Raw genomic sequence first — 13081 nt, 5'->3', positions numbered from 1 at the left:
TTCGTGTACTGGTTTTCCTGATATTGGATTTAAATGCTTAAGTTTATTTTTATCTTCTGTGCTAATTTGATAGACATGCTTCATGCATACAGTAGGTACAAGAAAATGTCTTACAGTGTAACGTATAAAGTGTTTGCTGATAAAATTGGCTTAAGCTAACTAGAGGATTACATTCAAAACATCCGGTAGCAAATAATGATGTTATTGAATAAAATTATTCTCTATATTAACAGAGGTAGCTAGTTCGATTCTCGACTGGAGCAGCGAACCCAAAATATTTAAATAAATATGTGGGTACATCGTTGACAACATTTACATTTGTCTCTAAAGAAGGAAATATCCCGGTCCTCATTAAATTGGGACTAACAACTCGGCACAAAGTAGCCCCGAAAATGAATAATAAATTAAAACTTTTTCTCTGTTTTCTGGGATTCATTCGGTGGTTAGCGTCACGACACCGACGAGAAGTCCTTAGACGTTAATAGATGTAGTAGTATTAGAGTAGTGACGTCGCAACACGGCGTCTCCTGCAACCGCATGTTGTCGGCTGCCAATTGTTTGTTACCTTTACTCGTGAATACTTCATTCCTCTGCACCTCTACTAATTCAGTGAAACCGCTAAATAGGTGCCTATTTGTCTTGCGTAAGTAAACACAAATAGTTGGTCCAACAGTGTACCAACCTAAGTAGCAGCTTTGAAGTGAACTAATTTCTAAGTTGAGATGGTGGCTGTGCGGCTCTTCTCTTCATTAGCTCGTCGGTAATTAGAACCAGTTCTTACTCCAACTCTCCAGTAGGAAAAAGACACGTGGCCAACAAAGTTTGTATGTGGAAGCAAAGTTTTTTGTCAATACCTACGTAAATATTTCAATGACGTACCCATTTTTTTTATTTGTGTGTTTATTGGTTTTAGGGAAACATACAGTATAATAATACAATAAATTTAAGTTGTTAATTAATAGATATACCAGTAAAGTTTCCACTATTAGATATAGCAAATCCACAACACGACCGTATCGTTTTCACAAGTTTCACAACCGTTTGTCAAAAAACATTACCCTCCTCCTTCGGCAGTCGGGTAAAAATACGCACACCGTTGTTTCATTACATACGTAGCCTAAATTATAAATTATGTGATTTAAGTTAATCCAGGGGTAGAATTTAAATTAAAAACTCAACACTGGCAAAGCTAGTATATTAAATAGTTTATTAATTGCTTTTTGTTTAATAAGTAAGGTACGGGCATGTACAGCTTACAGCATATGTATGTAATAAAGGGGCGTATAAAGGTTCCACTTAAGAGAGCTTCCTCACTTGTGTCGAGGGTACCTATTAATTGGAATACTAAACTTCATCAGTGTAAAATTTAATATGTCTATATTTAGTGTGCTATAATTCCCTTGAAAGTTATCCTCATTAACCTTCTGAATGCTTCATCAATAGTCGGTAAATAAATTATAAAGTTAAGCTCTTATGAAAATAATTTGTAAGTACCTAGTAAGTAAATATACTGAAACGGAAATTTATTATGATAAGTTTTTTTTTTAAGTTATCCATAAAATATTATGCTAATGATTATGAGTAACCATTTTAAGGCTTTTAGATTGGTTACTCTCAACATGTCACACTGCTACAAACCCCGCTGAATACAGGCCACCATTGGCCGCGCCTCTGAAATTACCGCTTAAAAAATCATCGGCGCATAAAAATGTTGGCGACCCCTTCCCACCGGCAACCACTGGTAATATGACATGCGACGATCGCGCCACTCTACTTACGTTACGATTTCGACGAGCCCTGCACCGCGCCACGGCAAACCAAACATCCCTCCCTGCGCCCGCCCACGACGCAAGGGCGGGAATCCCATGAGCGGCCCGTTCTGCGACATTGACCGACCAGGGCTGACCTTGAGGTTATAAAGGTGCTTATGGTAATACAATGGACGAGCAGATAACTCTTGATAGCCAGCACGAGTCCTGGGCAAATACATTAAACGGCTTGCACGCTTCTAGTGTAGGTAGTTTCAGTTGCAATGTTATGATGCACTAAGTAGGTACATATATACTTACATGATGGAACTGTAGGTACTCGTAAATGATCTTAATAGTTTATTTCATATGCTATGTTTGTTTCTTATTTTTTTAATAATAAAAAAAACGCGATGGTTTTTCGATGATATATTGTTTTGTTGTTGCTAAAGGTTTAAAAACCAACTTAATATCTGTTTATACTGATGATGTCATCCACGACGTATCCGTCGACGGCGACACCGAGCTAGTTCCGGGCGTGTGCTCGGCAGTGGCTGGCGCACCCGAACTTCGACTTGAATACCTTCGGCAGGTGCAGCAGAAGAGCCGGCCACTTGAGTCGTATGTTATAGTCGTAGGAGCGCTTGGGGCGGGCTTTCCGATTCTGACCCGGCCATTCGCATCTGTTCTGGGCCATTCATAAAAAAGTATCAAGTACATAAATAATAGGTGAAATAGTAAGAGATGTACACAGAAACTTTCGCATTAAATTAATCAGTCGCATTGAATTCCAGGACTCTAGACTTCCCACACCGGCCCGATGCACCACAGAGCCGTGGCCGCCTCAACAGTATCCGAGAGGCATCATTATTTTTGCTCCTCTAGTAGCCGTTTGTATAATGAAACCTACAACTGACTGATGCATACATGTAAAGGCTCTGCAAAGCTTTGAATAAAGTTCCTACCTCTATCCTTAAATCCTTGTTGTTATCTTTCTTCTCAAGCTTTGACAGCTATACTAATAAAGTTACTGCAATAGATTAAAATGTTTAAACTCAATTTATGTTTTGCTGCAAGGCACCCTTCATCTAACGAGCAATATTTTGTTCAAACAACAGTAAATTTTAGGCGCCTATTTGCTTTCTAACTATTTTATTCTTATCAATTCTCTTTATCAAAGTTTCTTGTATTGGCTTTCCTTAGCGATAGGGGCTCCGTTTTCATATAAAAAAAGAAATCGAGCTATTTGTATTACTGAAATAGGTAAAAGTATTATTAAAGAAATTCAAATATTCACCCTTTTGCGGAAAGTGGATCAAAGCAAGGGTACGAGTGGTTTTTTATGAAAATAGTCACGTACATTATTATTATTATTATTGGTCCTTTGAAGCAGTTATCAGAAGGAAAAATGAATGAAACCAATACTGATTGAGCAGGTAAATTGTACACAATATTACTACTTACAAATTATTATTAAATTTGGATACTTCTGAATTAAAATTTTCGCAACTAAGTTGTAAAGGTATTACAAAGGTGCATTTATAAAGGTGCATTCTCGTTTTACTTACATATCTACGCTATACCTATATACATACAGGTGTTGGGTGTTAAAATGAATATAATAAGCCGAAATGGGGTAACTCAAGGGGTACATTCTATAAAAGAATATTGTGTTATAATAATAATAATAAATTCATTTATTTCAGGTAATTTTTCATAATTACAAAAATAACCCATTAAGTTATAAAAGAATACGTCATTCATTCAAAAGATCTTTAAAGCGACAATAATTTTAGGTTTTTTAAGGACTATGGAATCATTTTACCGGAGCTAAGTATATTTTCCAGGATATAAGTTATTAAGATTTGTGTGTGTACCTTCTAGATGATGTTTCATGTCACATGTTTTGCATGACAAGACTTACGTAATTATATTATTATCTTATTGAGTAAACCTTGTATTTAATAAAATATTTCTAAGGACATACATACCACTTAAAAAAAAGAAAGTATGGCCATCCTTTCATTAGCACAAATGCAGTTCCTTACTGACCTGACCCAGTCTAGACCTAGTGCTCACCTCCTGAGTGTCCTAGATCGTTTACCAGAAATGCGGCAAAACACTGGATTATTTTTAACTATAATAGGTCTGACGTCAAACTTCGGAGCACTTGTACTGTGAACGAACTTGGCGGTGGGTTCACAGTTTGCATAACATTTGAATAACTTTTGAATGTTGGAACTGGTTGCAATCTTACTGAATACTACATTGTTATTAAATATTAAGTACTTTAATTATTTGATGGGTTATTAATTAAAGTAAGATCTTTTTTTTTTAAATTATAGATCGACTTTATCATTGTAAGAAGAAGTAAGTAACTTATTAAGCTTGTTAGTACTTAAATGTATGATGAAGTACTTCGTACTGAAGCGTTCTTTCTTCTGTCAACATATTTTGCAGAACAATCAAAGGATAATGTAGGGAAAGTTAACCAAAGATACAATAGATTAATTATTTCTTAGGACGCTCTCCAGCCCAATTGAACTATGAAAGTTAACCGATAATGGTTGCATAGGGCCTTTGTCCAGCAGTGGACACATACATGTCTGGATTCAGCCATAGGTATTAGACGATGTACAAGATCCATCATGCGATAAGAATAGGTGCATTTACCTATCTTTTAATAGATCCCGTTTGAATTCATCAATTGCCACCGTCCCGGTATAATTGTCACGCCGAGGACACCCTTCGCAATATTCCATTACACATTCAAATTACACATTTCCTTATACTCGTACCTACAATTACTTTCAGCTTTAGTTACGTACACAAACGCAGGAAAAAACCTCTAAAAATCAAATTGTTGAAGGAACACTCAAATATTAGTTCTTCAAGGATCAAACAAAATTCAAGTAAACTAAAATGTTTCGATCATAGATTATAATTCTATGCCTGAGATTGATAAATAATGAGTTGCTAATTAAATAGGCCAAATTTATTACAGAGTTAGAAATGAAACCAAAGTATTCAGTAGTTCATCTTAAACTTTTGAGACCTACACACAAACGTAATGTTAGCGTAAGCAAAACTTTGTAATGGACACAGTCATGTCATGATGTCATGTATTTCATTTTCACAATTTCTCTGAAACGTTAACACTAGGAGAAAACGAGAGGAGCTACCAATCACACTATCTCAGAATGACAGTAATGGGAAGGAAATGTTAGCGAGCTTTTGTGCCAGTTATTGGGACATTATTTTCCTTTAGGGATTACAGTCGTGACATGTATGTATGTATTTTCCGTTGTGATATTTATTCCTATAGTACACAATGAAACGAATGGAAAGGACGCCCCACAAAGCCACATACGCATAGAAAAAGTCTATAAAAAAGTAAATATGGCTGGCAGGTTTTTCCACTGTTTGTATTGCTGGTCCCATGATTGTTGAGCAAAGAACTCCCCGCGTAATGGCTGCATGTAATTGTTAGTTAATGGCGGCCGCGGCCGGTCCACGACATATCCTTATTCCGTCGGCGCTACGAGTAATTGTGAGCGGCGGCATGGCCCGGCCGCGTGCAGCCCGCGTCATCGCGCCATGGAGCAAGGGGCAGAAGCGACATGACATATTTAGAAGTTAGAAGTAATAAAAAACAATTAAAGATTAAAGCCAATTAGTCTGATTGTCAGTCAGTTTGCAGACTGTCCAGGTGTCCAGCTGGCTAATCAGGTAGACCAGGCAAAGTTAAAATAGTGATTTAGAATCAGAATCAGAATTTATTTAATAAAAAGAGATTACAACACCAATTACTGTGGTCTCCACACTAGGCTAAATGCCTGTATAGTGGTTACCCGATATAAAAATGGTTTAATAGCTAAGTAAGTTATTGCAAACTTCTTAGAAATGATAAGGACAAAACCGTGTGGAGAAATGAGAGTATTTATAAAGAAATGCATGGCACGACGATAGTCGCCTGTGAAGACGGCCCCTAAACGGCCGGGTTCCTTTATGTTGGATTTCAGATACTCTCAAAAAATATGAATACCGTTCTACGGGTTTATAATCTTTGATATTCGCTGTGAGCGTGCGTCTTTTGAATTATAACAGGCGGCAATCCAGAGCATCCCGCCACTAATCAAACATTGCAATGAACAAAACTGGCCAAGTTCAAGGCAATCGCCATTCTATGCCATTGTCAACCAATTCCTCGGCTGCCGTGCCTCCATGTCTAGTCTTATAGCTATGCAGTTTAGGATATAATATATTGCTATGCTAGTCGAACTTGTACGAATCTCAAAATTTGGAACCCAATCATTGGCTGTACTTTTAACCTATAAATAATTCTCAACTAAATAGAAGGCGGATATGATCCAACTCCTACGGGATACGTATCCAAGATCGTCGGTCCAGCGAGTTGATCTATGATAATTATTATTCTACCATAATCTTTCGCACGCGGCACTTGCAATGTTCGTCTATATTTTCAATACATTTTAGAACTAGTATGCTAGATATCAGAAGGCAGCTCATTCATACTATTTAATATGGAATTTATTTGTTGAAACATTTTAATATGAAACAGCCATGTTGTAATTAATACTCGTTCCGTCCCACTGAGTTCCGAATTTGATGTCTGACAATTTGTGTACGTAATATGTGTCAGAAATTTAACTCCCACTGCTAGAATTCAGTTCAGATACGTAATTAATTCAAGTAGGTTAAATATTAATTTAGGCCATATTTTTTGACAGCTAATGGCAATCCTTTGTGAGTAAATAAGCTTAAAAATGAGCTAAATAGGTAGGTTATAAGGATAAGACGTGTTTTTTGTGTTTTTATAATAATTGTTAACTGGGTAGGTATGTATTAGTTGAAAATTTCCGGCGATAGATAGGTTAAGTAAGGTGAGGTAATAAGTACAGTCTACCAATGATAACTTTGCAAAAATTTATAACAGAATTTTACTAGGGCAATAATAATGATTCGTTTTCACGTGACATGTCTTTTACCTTTTCATTCTTTTAGGAAAACACATTTTATCCGTTTCTCAGTTACCATAGTCTGACTCTATCTCTCATATTTCTGTGTCAGTTTGTAGGTATACATATACATATTTTTTATACAAAGAATCATGTGTAGGAAAGATGAATATAGGTCCCATTGTAGAGGCCTGTATGTTTCAGTAAACTAGTGGTTAAGTACATCATTGCTTGTGTACAAATTAGATTATGGCCGAACATCGTGGAAGCCATAGAGAAGCAAAGTAAATCCATTTTCTTACCGGAGCAGAGAGAGAATGGTGGACGGTGAGTGTTTTTGCTTTTAAACCGCTCATTTTTCTGTTCAGCCAGTGTTTAGTTGTTTACTAGATTAGTTTGCGTCAGTTTTGTTGTTGTTTAGTTTACTCCTTTATTACCTCTCTGTTTTCTTTTTAAATGTTATTGTAAGGGTGGGTTGTAAACCAGCGCTGTAGCCTTAATTTCTACAGCATATATGGTAGCAACATTCTTATGATGTATGGTCAGTAGGTCTGAGAATATGAATAGAATCCCTGAAAGCAAAGCGAAGCTTTCTGAAAAAATAAAGTATAAAAATACGGTAATACCTGTATGTAGTCAGGTGATTCCTGAAAATGGGTCAAAGTATTAAATATTATAATTTCCCATGCGTGAGCACGCATCGTGGCAAATGGTACTAACAAAAAGTAGCAGCAGGATGCGGAAATGTGGGTGCAGCATACATAAAATAGAGTCAACAGAAGAGATAAATACCCACGTAGGTATATATCCTATCTTTATAGAATATTCATCAGCAAGCACTGGGAGGTGGGGGTGAATATTTTTTGCTTTCGCTGACTGTACCAACCCGTAATAAACACACGCACTCACGCCTTGTACTAATGTAAATGTACTCCCTTGCGGGGTAGGCAGAGGTGCATTGCTGCACCCACTTTTCGCCAGAGTGTTATGTTAGTCCCAATGTAATAGGGGGCGGGCCTATTGCCATTTTACGGGCACATCCAAGACCCGAGAACAAATATCAGTGTTTAAACAAATATCTGCCCCAGCCGGGAATCGAACCCTGGACCATCGGCTCAGTAGTCAGGGTCACTAACCACTACGCCATTCGGCCATACGCCAACCCGTAATATCTTATATTAATACGCTTGATATGTGACCTGTGTAGAATGACAATCATTTTTTCATGGGGGGAAATACCTACATCCCCCGTTAACATGACCGCACAACCGCATAAGCAACCAATAATCCTCAAGAAGCGTCCGTAGTCGAGCGTGCTCCAGTGATCACTGATGTTAAGCAACACATGGTATGATCAGCCATTGGATGGCTGACCGATTTCAAATGGTTCTTTTCTGTACGCTTCTGTGCTTCGGACGGTATGTTAAGCCGTGGGTCCCGGTCGCTGCTTCGGCAGCAGTCATTAAGCCTAGTCAGGGGCCTTCGGGTGGCTTGAAAACAACTCTCTAAGCAAAAGCTTGCTTGCGTTGAGGTCCACCATCCCGCACTAGGCCTAAAACCCTTTCATCATTGACCCAGCAGTGAGGACGTGATAGGTCGTGAAGATGAATCCTCAAGAAGCATTGCTTATCTATGAACTGTAACTTCCAGTGGCGGACCCCGGCGTGGTGAAGACCGGCGCGTACAAGTACGAGGATGGCACGCGCTACGTGGGCGAGTGGAGCTGCCGCGGACAGAAGCACGGCATGGGGCATCTCACCCTGCCCGACGGTATGCACTACTACTTGTGGTCAGACAAATAAAGTGTAGCTATTTAATTATAATAACTTCAAAGAAGCAAACAAAACAAAACAAAAGCAAACAAAAGCCCACAGACTTCGCTGGCTAGGCCATCTCCAGAGAATGGGAGAAGATCGTAGCGCAAAAAGAGCCTACATGGGCCGTCCGACGGGGCGCCGACCGGTGGGCCGGCCCAGGTACCGCTGGAGTGACGCGGTGGAGGCGGACCTGCGCGAGCTACAAGTCGTTGACTGGCGGGAGACTGCACTGGACCGTCAGAAGTGGCGATCTCTTGTATCGGAGGCCAAGACTCACTTTGGGTCGCTGAGCCAGCGGAGTAAGTAAGTGAGTAAGTAAGTAACTTCAAAGAAGACGTAAGAGAGGAAGAGCAAGTAAGACGTGACTTGATTGTGTGAAATAAAATGTGAGAGAGTGTGGACTGTGGAGTGAATGAGGATATGACAGAGGATAGGGTAAAATGGCGTGATATGACGCACAAAGCTGGCCCTAAATAATGAAATGGCTAGGAAGAAGAAGAAGAAGAACTTCAAAGAAGACAGTGAAACAGAAAAAGAAGTGAGTTCAATGCGATTTTTTTGTTCTTAATTGTGTAAAATTAAGACAGCGAAAAATCTTTCTGCATCAGTCTCTATCGCGAAGTTAAAATTAAATACCTAACATTGACAAAATAATTGGTGTCAAATTCAATACCATTTCAATCTGAAAATCCTTGTGAAAACAAGTTCACGATAGGGAGCCTGGTGTTGCCTACTACTACTAATATTATAGGTACCTACCTAGCTATGCTTTTGCGGCAACAGAATCGGGAGAAATGAAATTCAGGTGTTCTTTTCTGTCGAATTCAGCGTTTCCAAAGAGACAGTGAATTTGTATTGCATTGTTCCGACTGTCAACTTTGAGCCTGTACTTATTCCGAATTCAATATGACTTTGCAAACTTGGATGAGATAGGAATACCGCTTCTACCGCATTCATTCATTTCTATTCACCAAAAGTTCTTTGGGTCGGTCTGTGCATCTTGTTAAATAGTTTTCATTGAAGGAAGTTCACCATTTAGTTTTAAAATTATTTCAGCCTGACTGAAAGTCCAATATCTGCTCAGCTGTGTAAGATAAGCCTTTGAAGAAGTGTGTATTGTTTACTTTGAAGGTGCACAGTGCAAGACGTGTCGCAACTTCACTTCGGTTTTATATTATACTTTTATGTAATGTAGTAGATCTGTGTTCTATGAGGTTTATTTGGCAGCCAGCGACATTTAGATTGACGAAATTCGCTTCTCCTTTATAATCGAAACAAATATCCCGGGCCGCTACTGCGAACTTGTTTCGACAACAATTTTTGAATTCGAATCAAATTGTATTGAATTTGACACTTATTACTTTGTAAATGTTCTCTTCTAAATGTTCTGACTTCGCGATAAGCCCACAGTTTACGTGGCAATTTCATACCGTAGAAGATATTATTATTTAATTACCATATTATTATTTAATAGGTAAATAAACAGAAATGAAAGACAGATTAATTAACAAGCAGGTCATTTTCTGTCGCAAAAGTCATTAATTATACACAAATTACTCTGCAGTCGCCACCGCGCCACATTTACTTTGAAATAAAACCCTTTTAATCGGTCTCTGATTTCATAATTTCACTAAATTTGATTTAAATGTTGATTAACAATCATCAAACTGACAACTTCTATCAAGAGACTGCAATGCGGTACACACACTTAATTAAATTTTATTTAGATTGGCAACTTACTGATTTAGACATGTGGTATTCCGTACTACTTGAATATTGTCTTCCAGCATATACAAAAGGATTAAAGCTGTATTACACGCATATATTACGCGGGTGACACTACGTATCGTGCAGACACTACGCCAACTTGAATATAATGAATATAATCAATGTTTCCGCACCCGTATCACAATATTCTACCAGTGCTGTAGATTTATAATAAAACTTAGCTTAGAGATATCGTGGTTCATACACAATTTGATTTCAATTTCAGGAACGAGGTACGACGGGGCGCTCATGAACGGGCTCTGCTCGGGGCTGGGGGTCATGGCCTTCCCCGATGGAGCTAAGTAAGTCACTTCTACTGCCGACATTCTTAACAAAATAAATCTGTGAAAATTACAATGTCACAAAAAGAAAATCTCTGAAATTAAAATATCATAAAAACCAAATCTCAAGATTTTGCAGTCGAGTGGGCGGTTTAGTATAAATATTTACTCACTAAAGTAACGATCTGGAAAATTTAATTGGTTCTGCCAAAAATGAAGCGGAAGGAACGGTGGAAATGAAGCATTTCTTCACGACTACTCCCACACAGAAAATAGGATTTTCAATATTTTTAAGTAGCTTATTGTAACACTGTTTTGTCAGGGAAAATGCAAAGTCATAGCACCGTAATATTTTTATAAATATGTATAATATCTTCTGTTTATCATAATATATGAGATCAGACCCCTTAGCATGAATTTTCATCGTGAGCGTGGCGTGAAATTACTCGATGAATTTTGTAGGAAATTTTTTGTTCTGCTACCGACCGCCAGGGGCGCTGTTCATATTTTCATACAAATTTACTCGATGAATTCTACTTCACGTTCACGATGACAATTCATGCTAAGGGGTCAGATAGTAGCAAATCTATTAATCAGGATTATCAGAAAGGTGCGCGATTGAGAATAAATAGTAATATACTTCGAGGTCATCCGTAGTCTACGCAGTGGACGATGTCATGGAACATTTAGAACATACTTATGTACATAATTTTTCCCTTTCAATCGCCCGCTACTGCCGGTGTTCCCGCTTCCCGCTCCCAGTGCTCTGTAAATCTCCACATATTCGCAGCGTCAATGCATTATTATTTCACGATTCATTTGAAAATGCATCGTCGCTGCAAGCGGCGGAGGAGCCAGGGGTGTACTCCAACATGAATATCACGTTTAAGAGCCATCATCATCATCAGCCTGGTCGTCCACTACGGGATATATAATGCATATCGCATATGCCAAAGAGCGCCACAGGACACTGTCTGTGACTGGTGCTCTACGCTACGTTTCCTGTTTTAAGTTCTTTATCAAAATATGATAATTATGTTAATGTGTAGATACAAGAATTATAAAAGTCAAAGAAAAGAATATAGAAAAATAAATGCAGTGGTGAATGTTTACTTTCAGCTATTTACGATTCTTACGACATAATATATATTAAATTATGCTCATTAATGAATATCAATATCAACACATAACTATTTCATTTATTTTAATATTTACATTGAAGAGTTTACGCGATGATCGATATATTATGCAGAATCACCTGAAATGCTGAACTATATTCTAGAGTAGGTCCCCACTGGGAACATTTTCTCAGTTCGAGTTCACTGCAGTTCCAACCTCCGCATACTCCATTAAATAAATTGCAAGTCCCATATTGTCATTGTAAGTGAGAATTGTTTCGATATTACATTATATTTAGGTTTCTCAGGGATCCATTCACAATAAAAACGGAACCTGTATTATGATTAATTCTGTTTCAGTCTGACTGTCCGTCCGACTGTCAAGAGTGTCAAGGAAGACCATTTATCGGAACGCGTGGAGACATCAAGTCCAACCGTACATTCAAGTTCATGATTCCTGGCTATGCAAAATTGTGGTGACTCAGCCACATCTGACCCATTCCACATTCGATCCTTCCAGTCGCGGCTAGTAATTCTTCTTTATGTGGTTTTAACATGTGGTTTATCTGTCTGTGGTCTGGCTGCAGGTACGAGGGTGAGTTCATGCAGGGCTGGTTCCACGGGCACGGCGTGTTCTGGCGCGCGGACGGCATGAAGTTCGAGGGCGAGTTCCGCGGCGGCCGCGTGTGGGGGCTCGGTCAGTACACCATGTCAACATTACACCTGACTGACAAAAACCAGAGGTCATTTTAACTAGCTTTGGCGTACCCGTCGTGACCCCTGGTTCTTGTTGGACAGGTGTACAGTTAATTCGCACGAGTAGTAGTTACAGAATTATTCTTAGACTTGTATACTTTTTACAAGCTGGTGTCCGAAATGGGGCTCGAAACTGGCTACATGCCATTACCAACGATAAGGAAACAATATGACACCGGGATAGGACCGAAAAAATACCTTTACTTCCAAATGTCACCTATGGCTGTGCCGTGAAACGGACTATACAGAAACTTTTCCCTATAACCAAGAGTGAGTGATAGAGGGTCGGTGATAATGACGATGGGAAAGATAATAATATCCTCCTCGTATGGTCCTATATGGTCCCACCAGTGATACGATATGTGCATTGGTGATATCAAATGCATACACGATTCCTCGCAGCATGTCGTGTAGGTAGTTGGTGTAATGTGGTCTCCCCAGGCCTGGTGACATTCAGCGACGGCAGCAACGGGTTCCCGCGCAACGAGGGCTTCTTCCAGGACTGCCGGCTGCTGCGGCGCCAGCGCTGCCCCGGCGTGGTGGCGCGCGCGCAGCAGGTCGCCTACGTGGCGCGCGCGCAGTGCCAGCAGATGTGAAGGGATGAGGAGACGAATA

At 39.1% G+C, this 13081-nt stretch overlaps 1 protein-coding gene across 1 annotated transcript; it reads left to right on the top strand.

Annotated features, from left to right (window-relative positions):
* Positions 1-6940: 6940 nt before the first annotated feature.
* LOC105395045 (MORN repeat-containing protein 4 homolog) lies at positions 6941-13081 on the top strand. The gene is made up of 5 exons (XM_011566967.3): positions 6941-7054; positions 8378-8497; positions 10538-10613; positions 12298-12407; positions 12908-13081. Exons 1-5 carry the CDS (start codon positions 7045-7047, stop codon positions 13060-13062), a joined length of 471 nt encoding a protein of 156 aa, XP_011565269.3. The 5' UTR covers positions 6941-7044; the 3' UTR covers positions 13063-13081.

The sequence above is a fragment of the Plutella xylostella genome, chromosome 13, assembly GCF_932276165.1.
Source record: "Plutella xylostella chromosome 13, ilPluXylo3.1, whole genome shotgun sequence".
In the NCBI taxonomy this organism is placed as follows: domain Eukaryota; kingdom Metazoa; phylum Arthropoda; class Insecta; order Lepidoptera; family Plutellidae; genus Plutella; species Plutella xylostella.
The sequence above is the reverse complement of the archived record's forward strand: the minus strand, read 5'-3'. Positions and strand labels throughout refer to the sequence as shown.